A 17,135-nucleotide genomic window follows, 5' to 3' on the forward strand; every position below is an offset into this window, starting at 1 on the left:
GCAAGGTCCACTGGCAGTGACAGGCCTGCAGCTTGGTCAGGACAGGCGATGCCATCCTCAGTCAGTCCTCAAGGGGGACGCATCTGGCGGTCATCACCCCAGCCCTCGTCCCTCAGGCCCTGGACTGCTCTGTAGCGCCAGGCACATCTGCTGCATCTGAGTCATGGCTCCGGCCAGCTGGAGGCGCTCTGGGCCCTGGGCCAGCCTCACTCACTCGTTAGACCTGTATGTCTGTGGACCTTCCTCTCCTCAGGGGAGGCGAGGCAGGCAGCCTGGTGGAAGGAGACCCCAGCTGTGCACATCAATGCTGCTTATCTAAGAACGTGGTCATGCAAAATACAGGCCCAGACTGGCTCACCATGAGTGCCCAGCGCCTAGTGGCACTTCCTTGCTGTCCCGGGGCCACGGCTCACAAACGCTGAGAGCACACCGCACGCCTTCCCACGGCACACCCGGGCTCTGCCGTCCTCGCTGAGGCCAGGACCTCACCCACCTGCAGTCATAAAGCAATGTGCTGTTTCCCCCTCCACCCCCTGCATCATCCTGGCCCTGGGGAATGCCACTGGGGCATTTTTTTAATCCACAGTGAGGCTAGGGGTTTAGCAGCTCTCTAATTACCAGGAACATGACTAGCTTTTGTCATGACCTTCACCGAGTAGTTTTAAATGGTTCTGTGGCCTCACTGACACACTCCAGGTTGCTGGTAAACAGTAATTATGTGCCACTGGGGGGTTCCAGACAGGCACAGGGCCCATGTGTCCTGAGGACCTAGGGCATCCGCATCCACCTGGCCACCCCTCATAATAATCCTCCCCAGGGAGTAATTGCAGGGCCCAATAAGCAGTAAGGCCAGTGTGGGTGCCAGGGTGACACCTGACTCCCTAGGCTGGGCTCTAGATTTCCAGAGCTTGGGCTCCCTGCACCTCCTCTGATGGGAATGTGGACTCCCACCTCTCAGAGAGGCCTGTCAGGATAGAAAAGGGGTCATTTCAGCACGCAGACAGAAGGGGGATCTAGGGGAAGGGGTGGCTCCCCACCCCCACAGACATCTGGTGTATCTCAAGAGGCTGCTGTAAAGGGGGTCCGTGGGGGCACTGCCAGGAGCTGACCTCTGCCCTTCCCTGCCACCCAGGAGTGCCCTGGAAGCTGCACGTCTGGATCGAGTCTCTGAGAACCTCCTTCTCCCAGTCCCGGTACTCCATGATGCAGAGCCTCCTGCGGGATTTCAGCTCCATCAAGGAGGAGGAATACAACGAGGAGCTGGTGACCGAGGGCCTGCAGCTCATGTTCGAGATCCTCAAAACCAGCAAAGTGAGTGCTGCCAGGCAGGGCCCCACCCCAAGAAGCCCAGTTAGAGAGCCACAGCCCAACCCAGGCTCTGGGCAGGCCCCACACTGAGGTGGGTGCCCACCCAGGCCTGCACTGCCTGGCAGCTGAGGGCAGAGGCCATGGATTTTTCTGGGCTGGAGTCTGGCCAAAAAAGCAATTTGGGGATTCATTGATAAAGGAATAGGCGGTCTCTTGCTAAGCCTGATCCAGGAGGAACAAAAGACCAAGGCTGTTCTAATCCTGGCCTGGACTTTTGAAATTAATCTGAAGTATCTGTAGCTGTAAACAGACCACAGCGAGTAGCGTGCTAACTGGCCTCTCTCCGCCTCTCTCCCCGCAGAACGACTCTGTCATCCAGCAGCTGGCCGCCATCTTCACACACTGCTACGGCAGCAGCCCCATCCCCAGCATCCCAGAGATCCGCAAGACCCTGCCGGCCAGACTAGGTGATGGGCTGCCCCCCACATCTGTGTCCTCCTTACCCATTCCCAAGTGCCAAGGCCAGGGCTCAGGTTCTCTGTTCACACCTCTGCATCCTCCCAGCTCACTTAAAAAATGCCTGGAGGTGGGCTACTCAGTCATTTCCACTCTCTCCCCCTCTGGCACAGATCCTCACTTTTTAAACAACAAGGAGATGTCGGACGTGACCTTCCTGGTGGAAGGAAAGCTGTTTTATGCACACAAAGTCCTGCTGGTGACGGCTTCTAACAGGTAGGTGCCCAGGGGCCAGGCAGCTGCTGTCAGATGACAGACGTGCTGGAGAAGGGTCCTGGGCGGGGCACCCCACAGCCTTGGAGCTCCCACCAGCTCCAAATCGGAGCAGAAGGCAGACAGTGGGGCTGGGCCCAGAGTTCTCAGAGACGAGAGTGCTCTGGCCATTACTTTTGAATATTAGAAAAAAAATCACTGTTCCGGAATGAAGTTGGTTTTCCAGCCCCAGGTGTCATGGTCACTCGTGGGGGGGGCGGGGCTTGGCAAGCTGTCAGCCCAGGGCCCTGTCAGTGTCACTGAGAATTATGGCTTTGGGAGCACGGCGGTCTTTTGTAGAAGCCCCACATCCTGGTGAGCGGTCAAGTGCTAGACGGCGCCACCGCCACACAGGGAGGGGGTAAAAGGCGCATTCGAGACCCACCTCATTTCACCTCCTTTGCTCCAGGTTCAAGACGCTGATGACCAATAAATCAGAACAGGATGGCGACAGCAGCAAGACCATTGAGATCAGCGACATGAAGTACCACATCTTCCAGGTGGGAGCTCCACGCCGCACGCTTTTCAGGGGCATGACCTCTGTCCGTCTGCGCAGACATCACCGTCAGTGGCATATTCTGTTCCACTCCCGATGCCATCTGCATTTGGGGACACCAGTGGTCAGGTTATATAGAGTCCAGGTTTTTCCCTGTGCAAAGTGGCTACCGTATGTGGTTTTTTTTGGGGGGAGGGGGTGCAGGAGGTGTACCTTCAGAGCCATCTCTCGCATCCTGAGCTCAAGCACTGGACAAGGGGTCTGTGGGGACAGACATGCGGGGACAGACATGCACTGCCCAAGGAGTGCATGGGACCCTTGCTCCTCAGGTTGGGCTCCCAGCACCACTGACCTTGTCGGAGTGCCTGGTGCAGCTCAGACGCTCAGGTAGGGTGTCAGCAGGCCAAGCAGAAAGGCTGTGATGAGCCCATCCTGATGGTAGCAGACGAGGGTCAGGTCTTGCAAGCTGTAGACTTTGGAGCACTCCAGAGGCTGTGTGATGGCGACCCTAGACAGGCTGGTTGCCAGACACAGCAGAGGGTCCAGGAGACTGCTGGGAGCGCCTCCCTGGAAAGTGATGACTGTGTGAGGGCTGCAGTGGGCTCCACCCGGAGGGCCTGAGGCTGTACCAAGAGGCTGCTGGCGTGTGGGTCTAGAGCCTGGCCCCGCCCAGGATGAGCCTAAGGGGAGAGACAGGGCCTCAGAAGTGCAACGACTCACCATCTAGAATGTCGTGGTCCCTCTCACGCTCCCTTTACTCACAGGCATTGTGGGGACGGAAGTAAACAGGATCATGAAATAGTGTGAGGCATGGTGGGGGAGCACTGGGAGAGCAAGCAATTCGAGGCATCTACACCAAATGTGAGGAGAGGAAGTCACTTCCTGCAGGTGTCAGGGACAAGGCAGCTGGCCTGTTACCAAGAGCTGCAGATAGCAGGACCAGTGCACCCAAAACCCTAGTAGCCAGAGACCATGAGATGTTCAGCAATGCCCTCTAGTCTAGTCTGGGGAACAATTCAGTCAGAATATCCAGAAATGAGTCTTACGCTGCCCCAAGGAGCCATAGCCCAAGGCTTGGGCTCTAACCCAAGGACAGGTGGATCCTACAATGAGGTCACTGTCATCACTAACACTTGTCTAGACATGTGTCTCTATTCTCAAGTTTCACAGCACTGGCCTAGGAAGGGGTGGGAGGGAGTCAGAAGAACAGAGAAGTTGAGTAACTTACCCAAAGTCACACAGCTGAGAAATGATGGAGCCAGAATTCCAACCTAGGACTTGGAAGGTCGAGCTTGCATTTACAAAGTTCATTCTAGAGTGCAAAGAAGGAAAGAATGTCCTGAGCAAACTCCATACAGGTTTTGTGGACTCCACCCCTACTCCAGACCGCAGCCATCAAGACACTGGGAATGACAAAGCCCATCATTACCAGAGGGAGGGTTACTGGGACTTGAGGGTGGCGTCCACAAAACCTGCATGGAGTTTGCTCAGGACATCCTTTCCCCCTAACAATTGGTTGGAGGGGCATCACTGCAGTCATTGATTACAGGGGCCAGGTTGAGGGTCGACGGTGACCAGACAGTGGCAGTGGGATGGAGGGGAGTGCCTGGGACTTGGTGACTGAGCCCCAGGGTGTGGGACAGGGTGTAGGATGAGTCTGGGTTGACCGGGCCATCTCCCTGCTTTTGTCCCCTGCAGCTGGGCTTCCTCCTAGACCCTCTGGTGCCTCTTCCCAGTTCTAACAGCGCCTGTGTCAGCTAGAACTGTGTTTACTTACATACTTGCCAGCGCTTCACCAGGGCCTTTTCTTTGGCCAGCCAGGGAAAATCATTTTTCCTTTTCCACTGGGACCCTCCCCAGGCTCCAGCACGCTGGCAAAGCATGTCTAAGTGTAGCTCTCCCTCCCCAGTCTCCTTGTTTATCTGCTAGGGTCCTTCTACGCCTAAGTGCCCACTCTGGGCTCGCTCTCACCCCCACATGGAGCCCTATGGCCAACAGGAGAATTAGAGGTGGGCTGCTGAGGGCAGCCAGTTAGATGTCCCCTGAGCTCCCCACCTGCATAATTAGGATTTTGGAAAAAGGAGAAATAAGCAGACTTGGGGGCTGTGGGTCCGTTTGGTACTCACCTGGGCCTCCTCCCGCTGCAGATGATGATGCAGTATCTGTACTACGGAGGGACAGAGTCCATGGACATCCCCACTGCCGACATCCTAGAGGTGAGCAGAGGGAGCCTGGGTGCCAAAGCCCACGTCTCTCCATGTGGAGACATCTGCCAGGTCTGAAGCCTGCAATCAGAAGCACAGAACATGTGTGTGTGCTTGGGGGTCGGGGCTGCTGCAGGACCTCCTGGGTCCTCTCTCTCTGTGGCAGGAAGGGCTATTTGAGAGACTGGGAATTGTCTGCCCAGTCTAATCTCCAGGGTGAGGCCCAGGGATCAGAAAGGGACACCCCAGGTGGGGCTGGTAGGCCCCGGAGGACCAGAAGACAGCTGGGCCTTCTACTCACCCAGCTAGAAGCTCATGTTGATGGAAGCTGTATCTTATACTTAAGCTCCCAGCCAGTGCCTGTCACCCTCCTGTGCCTCCCAAGTTGTCCCAGCAAATGCCTGGATGGCCTAGATCAGAAATAAATCAAGGCTGTTAGACTTAACCCACAAGTGGGCAGGGCCCCTGAGGGTCTGTGTAGGAGAGCTAAGGCCACAGGCCTGACTATGCACTCTGGTCAACCCCAAACTGCCTTTGTTACCCCACCAGCTGCTGTCCGCTGCCAGCCTATTCCAGCTGGATGCCCTGCAGAGACACTGCGAGATCCTGTGTTCCCAGACCCTCAGCGTAGAGGGCGCTGTGAACACCTACAAGTATGCCAAGGTGAGCACCCCCACCTTCCCACAGCTGCCTCATTCTGCCTGGCCCCTGGCAGCTTTGGTGAGCACAGGGAGCTGTAGGTGAGGGATGATCGCTGCCCAGCAGAGCAGCATGGCACTAGGCAGTTGGGATTTCAAGGCAGGTGGATCCCAGCTCACCCCCAGGCTGGGTCAGAGAACTGAGGCAAATGGCTACCCGAGTCAGATCAATTCGAGTCTTACCTGATTTTCTCCCGTGTCTCTCCTTAGTCCTCTCCATCTTAGTAAGCGGCAGTTACCTGCTAGACTCAAAACTAAGGCATTGTCCCCTTGCAAATCGGTGGGGGTGGGAGGGAAGTTTTAGACGAAGTAGTGCTATGCTGGAGTCTCACCCCCTTATCCCCACTTGCTCCCACAGATCCACAATGCCCCAGAACTGGCCCTGTTCTGCGAGGGCTTCTTCCTGAAGCACATGAAGGCCCTGCTAGAACAGGACTCCTTCCGGCAGCTCATCTATGGCCGCAGCAGCAAGGTGCAGGGCCTGGACCCGCTGCAGGACCTGCAGAGCACGCTGGCCAAGCGTGTGCACTCCGTGTACATCACCTCCCGGGTGTGAGGTGTGGGCTGGCTGGTCAACATGCCCAACCGGCTCTGGGCCAGGCCTCTGGCTTCGGGCACCTAGGGGTGGGAAAGGCTGGGCACAAGAGCACTGGGGGCGCCCTGGTTACAGGCCAGGCTCACGGGCTTCCATCTCCCCATCCTTCCCAGGCACCTTCGCAGGTGCTGCTTGCCTGTGGGGTGGGCAACCCCATCCTCAATCCCTCTGCCCCAGAGCTGCTGGCTCACCTAGGGATGGGTAGAGGTGGCTAAAGGTGGCCTTTATCCCCTCCTAGAGGTCAGCAGCTGCATGGGAGAGCCTGGTGGCCTCAGCTTTGGTTGCTGCTGCTGTTTTAGGGGCCAAAGCAAAGGTCAGTTTGAACCCCCAGGCCTAGATTTAGGCTGCGTCAGTGGGCTCAGGAAGCAGAGTCTTAAACCCCCAAACCCAAGTCGGGTCTCTCATGAGAGGCCTTTCATTTGGATCGGAGAGCGGTGCGCACTTCTTATTAGGTCTTAGGGATCTAAAGGGTGGGGCACTGGGGGACCTTCTGCTTTGTCCCCTCCCCCTACCTGCAGTCAGTAGGCGCCGACTCTCCTGGGGTGCAGACACAGCTCAGGTCCAGACACTGGGGAGCATTCCCGACAGCTTGCTCTGGGTGTAGCCTTCTTCAGCTGCCTGGCCGCACCTTAGAAATTATTTATTCACCAAAAGCCCCAGAGATTTCAGGAGGTGTCACTTTGGTCACCTTGAAAAGCCCCTGGGGGCTTGCAATCCTGGAAAATATTTTCAACTAGCTGCTTGAGCTGGATGTACAAAGGAAAAGGTGTTATTTTATTGCTGTAATATTGTATGATACTGTAACTATACATTAATGTCACTTATTGTAAATCTACCATGGTTTTATTAACAATAAACACTCATTAACAATGACCTTGGCCTCACTGCTCCAGGAAGAGGGATGCTCAGAGCCGGGGTGGGGAGCCTATTTAGGACCAGAAAGAAAACCCAGAGCCAATGCCTTTGTTACTCGGGGCTCCTGGCTCTGGGGGACAGGACCCTCTGCCAATAACCTCTCCCAGGACCTGAGCCTGGGGATCCCACCCCAACCACTGTGCCACTTAGCTGGACAGAAAAAGTGTCTGCGGAGGGACAGGACCTGATGGCAAAGAGCCGAGATGGCTGTTGGCTTCTCTGATCTTTCCTGACCCTGGTGTGGGAGCTGCTGTCTAAATAGTTTGTAAACCCTTGCACCGTCCAAAGCTGTGGCCCAGGGAGTTGGGGGTACTGGCCTGACAGGAGGCCTGTCCCTGGGCGGGGCCTGCATTGGGGCCCTGCTAAGCCAGAGCAGACTATACCACCTGGTAATGGAAGGACAGTGAACGGGTGACTTGGGCTCAGGTGACTTGGGCTCAGGAGTTTTTCAGAAGCTGACTGTGGTTTGTTTTAGGTACAAAGTACAGGCATAAAGGTTTTTAAAAGAATCCTTGCCTGAGGCAAAGAGACACATTCCTAAGGTCACTGGGACACTGACCCAGAGTAGCTGTGATTGTGACTGACAAGTCAGGACTTCCCAGCTGAAAGACACAAAGACCACTGCCTGGCTTTGCTGGGTGGGACCCAGGCCCTGCAGCTAGAGGCGGAACCTGAGCCTGCCCTGTGTGGGGAAGGGGCCGTGTGTGGACCCACAGCGCCCCCTGGTGGCCAAAGGGAGGAGAGACACACACACACCCCTCAGCTCCGTCTCAAGGCCGTTGGACCTCAGGCTGGTTGAGGGACTCTCCCCTGCTAGCTGTCTGGAGCAGCCACTTTCCCAAGTTCCTGCACCCCTGTAGGACACTCTCAGCCAGCCACCTGGCCTAAAAGGTGCGGTCTAGTTGCCAGCTGGCTTCAGACTAGAGGCCCAGCGGTTTCCTTTCTCTCACTCTCCAGGGACAGGTTAAAGGGAAGTTAAGGAGGGACAGGGGCCCTTCGAGACTGTGTAGCAGAACACTCTTAAGCACTTAAATTAGAAAAAAAGTACAACTACAATGGAAATGGGGTGTGCGATCACTTACCTGGTATCACACCTCCCAGTCCAGGCAAAGCAGCCATTTCTCCTCCAGCTGCCTTCCTTGGCTACTGGCCAGAATAACATGGACTCCTGAGCAGGAACGCCTGGGTAACAAGGTGCTGAGGCATCAGTTCTGTACTCGAGTCCACTGTCCTCATCCCTGAAGGAAACCCCCTCCGGAGAGGGTGCTGCATCAAGGTCCAGGCGGCAGCCCCGCACTCCTGTACTTCACTTCTTTCTGCTCCCTGCCCACCGCCACTGGCCAGGCGCCAGGTCAGCATGGCTTTCTCCCTGAACCAGCCAGGGAACCAAGAGAAAGCCTCAAGGCTGTCCCTTTCCAGCTGCCCCCACTCCCTTGCAACGACAACAGAATTGAGGAACCCCCCCCACTCCCAGTTTGATGTCTGAAATACCTTTTCAGGCCCGAGATGCCCCCGCCCCACCCCGCAGACTGGCACATGGGACTGGGTGATGCAATGGCCTCAGATAACAAGTCTACATTTTCCCAAGGTGATGGTCACTTCTTTCCTCCCCTCCCCCAGCCGCCTCGGCAGCCCCTTTGTGTCTGTCTCCTGGTCACTGAGTCCTCCGGGGCCACGGGGCCAGATGAGCAGCGGAAGCGCAGAAGCAGGCCAGCCGCAGCCCTCCCAGCTCGGAGGGATGGAGACCATTTAGGAACCTCCTTTGTTCAGCCCCCAGCCTGGCCTGGTGGCAGCATTCATCACCAGTCTAGCTGAATTCATTTTGCAAGTGAGATTGCCTGAGCCGAGCTTTACAGATGTCACTCTGTCTGGGGGCCAGATGGTAAGGTCTGGGGGATTCATGCTTTTTCAGGTTTGGAGGAGAACCCAAGATCACCACAAGTACAGAGGCTGCCTAAGAACATACTCTTGGCAAATACAAGGCCAGGACTGCAAAATGTTTGCTTCCTTTTTGACACAGAGAAGGCCTCTCAGAGAACCCCCAGAGTTTATAAGCCGTGAGCGCTCTCATGACCCGGAGCTGGCCAGGCCCAGGCGCGTGGCTGCTTCCACTCGGGTGTGGCAAGCGCCAGCCCTTGCCCAGGCTCAAGCTCAAGTGACCTCACATGTGCAGCAAACCCCGCTGTGATGGTGCCCAAGCCCAGCGATCTCCCGAGAACCTGCCGCCTAGCAGGTACTGCGCTCAGCTCCTCACGGCAGCCCTGTGACAGGTGCTGCCACCACACGTGGGCCTGCAGGGCTGGCAGGGGAAGGGAGGGGGCCAAGGCCACAGAGAGGGTCAAGGCAGAGCTAGAGTCAAACCAGGCAACCTGGAGCTAGAGATGCTGCGCCAGGGCTCGGCCCAGGCTGGGCCCTTCTGAGCCGGTGGGATGATGAGCCCGGATCACCTGAAGGCACCACGCAGCTCTGACCCTGAGGAGTCTGCTTCTGCCACACTAGGAAAATCCTCAAAAGACCCAGGCGCTCACCTGGACGCTGATCAAAAATTACTTCCATCTCCTCAGACTGCCTGCAGACTTGCCACAGGGTTTGCAGGCAGGAGCCACAGATCCAGGAGACGAAGCTCCCGCAGAGCCCCCTACTAGAGGCAGGCCATGGCAGACCAAGGTGCGGGCTGGCAGCATTTGCTCTCCTCTCACTGAACCTGGGCTAGCAGTGAGGTATTCTGGTCCTCTTTGGTCCAGAGCTCCCTTTCCTTCTCTGTCCTCACACTAGAGACCTCCGCATTACATGCCTGGGAGCCCGACCACACATTAGGTCCTAGGGAAAGTTCTGTGTGGACTCAGCAAAGAGCAGTGTTTTGAAAAACCCAGGAACACCAGTCACCAAGGCCACCATGTGAGTGCTTTGGCTAGAAACACCACTGCAGAAGGTGCACCACAGGCAGCGTGAGGATGGCCATACACTTACGCACCACAGCAGGTAGAAAGGCACATCAAACCTGGGCGCGACTGACCTGGCTCCCACCTTGAGCTGTTCTTGCACTTGATCACGTGGATAAGGAACAATCTACAGAAACCAACAGAGGGTCAAGGTGTCAACAACAGTACAGGATTTGGGACTTGGAAAGTGGATACCGTACAATATACCAAAGCACGTTTGAAGTCACCAGATCTGTCCCCTGCAGGCACCAGGGATCAAACAACCTGGAGGGAACTAGGCACAGAGAGGGGCTGGCTTCTGGCTTCAAGTCCTTGGAACAATCCACTGTGGTCAACAGTCAGTGCCTGCCACTCCCACAGGCTCCAGGGTTTTAAGCTGCACTGTTCACCTTGGCCAGGATTCCCTCATCCACCAAGGTGCTGACAGCCAGCACCCACCCTAAGAAACAGAGGGAGGTGCCACATGTACCTACGTGAAGCCAATGAGCACCCACAGGTAACAGGTCTTTTCTAGATTATTTATTAAAAATAGAGTCTCTAGCCGTCTCTTGCCCCTGCTAGCAAAAGACTTTCCCAACATTTTTTCCCAAATGGAATAATAAATTTAGAGAACTCAGACGTCATCTCTCCCGAGTCCAGAGCTGTGGTTTTATGGGACAGTGAGGCGGCAGGCCCACAGGAGCCAGGAGTGGGATGGAATAAGCAATGCCAATCCCAGCATGGCAGCCTGACTAGACTCCTGCTGCCCCAGGCCTCAGGGTGTAGGACAAGCCCATGAGCAAAGGTCCACGGTTGCCCCAACAGACTCCTGTCAGCATGGCTTCCCCAAGGAACCAAAAAAGCTGGGCCCAAAGGAAAATATGAACTCATGGGAAAGGAGCGTCTGGACTGGGAAGAGGCAGCCCCTCAGCAGTGCCAGAGGTTTGCCCAAATATCAAGTTCCAAGCAGACTCATTCAGAAGGGACACTGCCTTCAAGCCAGCTTGGCCCAGAGACTGAATTCCCGGCCAGCTCCTGGGTTTGATGGGGTTCTTGTTGCTTTTAACAGGCCAGGCTGCTGGCCAGTCCAGCAGAGACAGTTCAGAAAGGCAGAGTGGCTCCTTATAAGTCAGCGCCAAGGTCCAAGTTTCTCTCGCTATTTCTTCCGCTTCAGTTTCATATCTTTTCTGCTTTTCATCTCTCTGTTTTTCTTTAACTTTTTGTTCTGTTTGGGTTCATTTTTGGCTTCCAACTTCCTTTTCTTGTCACTGAAGGAAGAAAAGCAGGAATAGAAAGAGGAAGGATAAAATATGGCATCATACGTTTCCCTCCCACCATGCTCACCACTCAGATTACCCTGGACGCCAAACATATTATCTAGTGACCTTGACCTGAGGATAGTCCCTCATCTAAGCATGAGACTCCAAGGAAAAAAATCAGTGCTTTCTGCTGTGCTGTTGCCGTAATTTTCCTAATCAAGAGCCTCAGGGAGTAACTGGGCTGCACATTTCAGTGGGCCCTTGCTGACCTACTCGGGGATCACTCAGCAAAAGACTTTCCATCCCCCTTCCAGGTTAGATACTCCCCATCTAACTCTCTGTAACGCCGTGTCAGAGGGCACCTGGGAAATGAGGCAGCACTGATGCTGGAGCATTCGGTGGTGAGTGACAGGCAGAGAATATCCGACTGCTGGGATCCACAGCTCCCAGAGTCACAAGGTTGTCTCTTCCCAACGTTTCCAACATAAACTCTTCAGGAGACTGTCAGTAACTATGACAACGCCAAGAATGCATCCTCCACACCAACCCCATAGGTGGAGGTAGAAGCCTCATCTCCAGAGGCCCAAGGCCGGGAGGTCTCATTCGCTGCCCAAGGGAAACCACAAGAAAGGTTCTAGCCCAACTGGAACTGCTGTGTCTACAAGTGCGCTCCTGCAGCAAAGCAGCTAGAAGCCAAGGTATTCAAAGAATGACCTAGGACTCCTAGGGTTCCCAAGGGCCTCCCAGGTGGTCCCCAAGATCAAAATTATTTTCCTAGAGATACTAATACATATTTGCCCCTTTCACTTTCATTCTCTCACAAATATTCAGCTTTCCAGAGGCTACCAGACGTGCAATAGCACCACAGATTGAATGCAGAAGCAGACATCAGAATCCAGCTGCTTCCCATTATGCTAGATAGAGATTTGCAAGAATGTAAATGTGAAACAATGCCACTCTTCTATTTTATGAGAAAAGGATGTTTTTTTAAAACCACATTAAGTCCATAATATTTAATTTTGGGTAAGTTATACTATCTCAGGTTTCCCGTTCTAATAAGAGAAATGCAGATACACACAACCCACATAAAAAATGCCCTAGAGGTCCTCAATGATTTCTGTGATATAAAGGGACTCTAAGACCTGAAATCCATTGAGAACGACTGGCTCAGAGGAAGGAGTGTGGCCAGGTCCAACTCTAGCTCAGCCTTTTCTAGGCAGTACACTTCCTGGAAAAGTTACTTAACCCTCATAGCCTTGGTCACTTCAGCCTAAGCAGCTACCTCTTGCTCTGAGGGAACCAGGGCAGTGATGAAAGCCCCTGGAGAAGAGCCAAGTCAGTGGCAGCCGTGGACCATCCACTCCAGACAGTCCTCAGGGATGGCCCCGCCCAGCTCCAGACAGAGACCACAGGGAAAGCAATGGCACTCGGTGGACAGTGCCCACAATGCTCTCCTCGCTTCTGCTTTGAGGCAAGTCACCAAAGAAGCAAACAGGCCAGAAGACCTCCCTGACAGGCGTACGTTAGGTCCTCACCTTTTGAGGCTGACGATCGAGGCATTCTGCCCAGCTTTATTCAAAGCTTCATTCCACTCCTCATCATCCCCACGGATTATGTATCTTAAAAAAAAAAAAGAAGGGATCTCAAAACCTGCTTGAAAGAGGCAACTGCTTAAAAGAAAATAAAATGACAACATCCTTATCAGGCAAGTCCTGCCACAAAAGCCAGGCCAAGTTGTGTCAGCCTCTGCACAACAGAGAGAAGGGGAACAGGGGCAAAATAGGGCTGAGGTCTGTAGACAGAATTTCGCAGAACAAGGAGAATCACCAGGCCTGCCAGTGGGGGTCAGAGACAGGACAGTTCTGCATGAAAGGCAGTCCACCCAACTGCCCTCCTGATTCATTGACTACACCTCAAAAGCCTCCTGTCACCCCCTCATCTTCTTGCTCACTCCATCTCCAGACAGGAGCCTGTTAGCCCTTGAATTGGGCCTCTGCCCACCCATCTTGCCCCACTTCTTTGAATCTTGGCAAGTCCAGGTTTTGATATTGAAAAGCTGAGGGCAGATCTCAAACCCCTGCCCAGGGTCCACCTGGTCCCCTTCAGCTCATGAGTCCAACAATCACCAATGACCTGGCAACAGGACTGCAGGTCAGGAGGCCTGGAGATGACTAATCCTGAAGTCACTGTTCACATCAATCTGCAGGGCGGGGCAACACCACTCAAGCTCAGCTCAAAGAGACCTAGGATTCCGAGCAGAGCCAAGCACGCTGTTGGTGGTTTGTGGCAGCAGAATCCTTCCTTCTAATAAATGCACAGACAAAAAGCTCAACCAGAAAAGTGGCCATCAGGGCCTCCCTGGTGGCGCAGGGGGCTAGGACACAACCTATGAAACTGTCGCAGCCACTGCAGCCCAAGTTCGATCCCCTTCCAGCCAGGGAGAAACGCACATGGCGTAACAGACCTCTCCTGGCTCACCCACTGCTCCTCTCAGCAGTGTACTTAGGTCAATCTGCCTAATCTGTCCCCCGCTCTGTCTCTGGGAAATCCTCTCACTCCCCTACACCTCTGGCCTGTGTCCAGCTCTCGTATGCATAAATAAATAAATCTAAAAAAAGAAAAAAAGGGGGCCATTAGAAGTCGATGCTCATCACTCAGCCTCCTTCCAGAGGGACCAAGGCGTGACTCGGAACCCTAGGGCTCCAAAGGGCAGTGTTGATCTGGGGAAACCAAATCCGACAAGATCATGTAAACAGTGAATTACGAGGTTTTAAATATCAGTGCTGCTCAGGGTATCCTGAAAGTGATTAGAGAAACCTGCAGCTCCTGAGGGCCCAGAAGCTGAGATGGAGCCTTCGCTTCCCAGGAGTAGTGAGGGGACCTTACTGAGAGAGGTCCATGTCCTTCAGCTTCCCCACTTCTTTCTTGTGTTTCTCCTGGAATTCCTTCGCTGCTTCATCCTGCAGACAGAGTAGGTCAGAGTGAAGCCAGGGACAAAGCACAGAAGAGTGTCCCTCAAGGAGCAGACATCTTCTGCTCAGTCACCCCTCCTCTGTTAGAGGCAGCCTCACTACACACGCAAATACAAATGCCTACTCTGGAGAGTCACAAACGACATACAGGATGTTCACAACAGCGGCTGCAAGGCAGCCTGCACATACCTCAGTGGGCGGCCTGAGTCTTGAAAAAGACTCAGATGTACTCATGCACACGCGGCGCAAGCAGATGTGGGAGTGACGGGGGGGGGGGGGAGAGCCCCGAACACCTCCAAGGTGTGCATGAGTGCAAAGGACTTGTCCCAAAGGGGAAGGGGTATGTTGTGTGCTCTGACAAGGCCTCCAGGGAGCTTACCAGGTCATCACTCAGGGTCTTCATCGTGGGCTCCATCACCACATCCTTCACTGCCACCATCTGCTCCTCGATGGCCTTTTCCTGTACTTCATTAAATAGCTAGAAAAGACAATGGCCGAGAAGCAGAAGTGAAGCAACAGCAGAAACCTAGTCATTCGTTACCAAGTTACTCGGCACATGCGCTCCTGTGGTTTAGAAACACACATTTACAGCAAGAGCAGAAAAATACAAACTAGGCAGATATCACATTCCTAGCAGTGGTGTCTCTAGGAGAGAACAGGAATCATTACTGATATAGCTCAACTCCCCTATCTCTTTTGGGGGGGGGGTATGGGGGAGTGGGGGGGTGTCTGGTGTGTGTGTGGGGGGGTGTGCGCGCGTGTGCGCGCAGACCTACAACAAATACAGCCAGATGTTAGCATCTGTTCATCTTGGGGCAGGGAGCAGGTCTGTTACATTATTCCAGAGCAAAACCCTGCCCTTGGCTAGGTTTACCTTCACCACTTTGCGGATGACCCGGTTGAAAAGTCCCATTAACTGTCCCGACGGCAGCTCAATTTCCTTTTCCAGCTGGTCCACAGATTTATGCTGCAGGCCAATCCCCAAGAGAAGAGCCTGGAAGACAGAAGAGCTGCTGGAGTGGCCCCAGGGCAGGCCCATCCCTGTTAACATGATTCAGGAACCAGAGTTTTTTGACCAAAGCAATCTCGTAGAAAATGTCAACGGGCAATGACTATTTGGGAATCTTTTTCATCGTGTTACTAAAACCACCAATAACTGAAATCTGCAAACTCACTCTTCATTCTGACAAATACCTGCTTGACAACTACTTTAGAAGTGTGGGTACCCCAGACCTCTGCTAGGATAGTCAGAAGCAAGGCAATATGGAAGGAAGACAGCACATGGGCTCAAGCTGCAACTTTTCTATGTACTAACTGGATAGCAAGGCACAGGACCTTGCAGCGCGTCCTCACCAGGGAAACGGAGGCCACTGCCTATCAAAGCCACGAGGCTACATGAATAACCTTACATCAAAGTGTCCAAGCCAATACCTAGCACATAATTCGCCACACAACCCATTTTCCTTTCCAACACACATGTAGCAGGTGACCTACCGACTGCGCAGCAGACAAGGCCAGGTCCCCCAGCTGGTTGAGGAAATACATCCGGGAGATGGCCGGGATCATGTCCATGATGAGGTGATAGTCGACCATGTTCCGAGAATACATCTCCAGCCGCTTCAGATCATAGGGCAGGAAGAGTGCTTCCAGCTCCTCCCGGCGCAGGGCTATACATGCAACAGAGCCAGAGCAGTCAGGGTGGCCGGACGCCCTGGCCAGGCCTGATGGGATTCCTGGATAGGGTGCCATCTCAGGACCGTGATGTGTACCAACAGCTGCTGGTCCTCAGGACCTTAACCACAGCAGAGGTGGAAGAGCCACCTTCGTGTGCCCACCCACTGAAGCAGCACACTGCCTGGGCAGCCCTGACCTAGCGGCGCTCTGATGCACCTGCAGAGGCAGCAGGTCAGCGTGCAGCCCTTGCAAGTTCCCAAACCAGGGGAAGGCTCCCCACGCCCAGGGCTAGCAGAATACAACCACACTTCTTCCCCACTGTCACTGCTCCTCGGCACCCAGAAAGTGCGTATGCTCAGACCAGATTTTCCATCAAAGTGTAATTGGCAAGAGAAAAAGGAATATATACAAACACAATTAGCAACAGGGGGAAAACTTCACAGCTGTTAATACTAATGATCCCTTACACGTTTCTGTATTTTTAACATTCAGATGGAATTTATAAGCCCAAAGCACTTCGAAGTGTTGGCCACAGAAGGTTGGCAGTGTATTCTTATTACAGCTTCACTAATGAGGAAACTGAGCCTCAAAAGATTGAGCCAGCTCCCCCAGCTCACAGGATTTAAGTCCGCTCCATAATTAACTAGCTGCATGACCTTATTATTTGACATCTCCAAAGTCAAATCACATCCCCAAAGTCTTGTTGCGAAGCTGAAGGAGCTGTGTGTGACTGTACCCCTAAGGCACAGCAGGGCCTCCCAAGTGGGGGCGGCAGTGGAAGCCAGGACTGGAACCTGTCCTGATTACGAGCCCAGCCCGCCTCCCACTTCCATGTGGCCAGGCTGCTATCAGCCCCCGCTGCCTCCTGAAGGCCCAGCTCACCTGGCTGCTCTGCCTTCCCGATGTTCCTGTTCTGGATGATGTTCAGAGCCAGGGGAGGAGAAAAGGTGCTGAACTGGTACGACAGTAGGGCCAGGAAGCGCCTTCGGAAATCTGTGGGGTATGACCAGAGTCAGAGGTCCGGGCCCCCTGCCCACCACCTCGCTGTCCCCACTCCACTCCAACTCACCTTTCCAAAAGGCTGAGAGCCAGGCTCCCTGGTCCGCCTCGTCCTCGTCCTCGTTGGTCAGCATCTTCAGCATGATGCACGAGTGTTCTCCAGTCAGGTCGTTCTGGGAACCACACACTCCTAATTAGCATCTAGGGTACCTTTCCCAGACGTCACTGCTGAGAGCATGTGCACAAAGATGAAAGGCTCCGAGCTCCCGGCTGCCTTTCCTTCTTCCCTGGCCAGGAGACGTGCCCTCGCCTTCACATTCGCACAC

At 54.2% G+C, this 17,135-nt stretch overlaps 2 protein-coding genes and 1 long non-coding RNA gene across 3 annotated transcripts in view; 1 reads left to right on the top strand and 2 right to left on the bottom strand.

The window, feature by feature from the left end:
- Positions 1-7,010, top strand: part of ABTB2 (ankyrin repeat and BTB domain containing 2) — a 157,727-nt gene extending 150,717 nt beyond the window's left edge. The window contains exons 11-17 of the mRNA XM_037522479.2: positions 1,133-1,311; positions 1,670-1,775; positions 1,938-2,040; positions 2,486-2,576; positions 4,720-4,788; positions 5,326-5,439; positions 5,833-7,010. Coding sequence (XP_037378376.2) covers positions 1,133-1,311; positions 1,670-1,775; positions 1,938-2,040; positions 2,486-2,576; positions 4,720-4,788; positions 5,326-5,439; positions 5,833-6,030 — 860 coding nt within the window. The 3' untranslated portion in view covers positions 6,031-7,010. The remainder of the gene's footprint in view (positions 1-1,132; positions 1,312-1,669; positions 1,776-1,937; positions 2,041-2,485; positions 2,577-4,719; positions 4,789-5,325; positions 5,440-5,832) is intronic.
- Positions 210-5,471, bottom strand: LOC119255373 (uncharacterized). Its single transcript, XR_005127451.2, has 6 exons — positions 5,078-5,471; positions 4,699-4,857; positions 3,801-3,884; positions 2,925-3,252; positions 2,462-2,675; positions 210-493 (listed from the first exon to the last, which is right to left on the bottom strand). It is a non-coding gene; the product is annotated as an uncharacterized LOC119255373 (long non-coding RNA).
- A 3,418-nt stretch (positions 7,011-10,428) lies between the features above and the next one.
- The window catches only part of NAT10 (N-acetyltransferase 10), a 33,261-nt gene continuing 26,554 nt past the window's right edge, over positions 10,429-17,135 (bottom strand). Inside the window, exons 22-29 of the mRNA XM_037522477.2 lie at positions 16,880-16,982; positions 16,693-16,803; positions 15,631-15,803; positions 15,011-15,130; positions 14,516-14,614; positions 14,051-14,124; positions 12,700-12,783; positions 10,429-11,173 (exon numbers count right to left, since the gene is read on the bottom strand). Coding sequence (XP_037378374.1) covers positions 11,062-11,173; positions 12,700-12,783; positions 14,051-14,124; positions 14,516-14,614; positions 15,011-15,130; positions 15,631-15,803; positions 16,693-16,803; positions 16,880-16,982 — 876 coding nt within the window. The 3' untranslated portion in view covers positions 10,429-11,061. The remainder of the gene's footprint in view (positions 11,174-12,699; positions 12,784-14,050; positions 14,125-14,515; positions 14,615-15,010; positions 15,131-15,630; positions 15,804-16,692; positions 16,804-16,879; positions 16,983-17,135) is intronic.

The sequence above is a fragment of the Talpa occidentalis genome, unplaced genomic scaffold, assembly GCF_014898055.3.
Source record: "Talpa occidentalis isolate TD23 unplaced genomic scaffold, MPIMG_talOcc4v2.1 talOcc4.3, whole genome shotgun sequence".
NCBI lineage: Eukaryota > Metazoa > Chordata > Mammalia > Eulipotyphla > Talpidae > Talpa > Talpa occidentalis.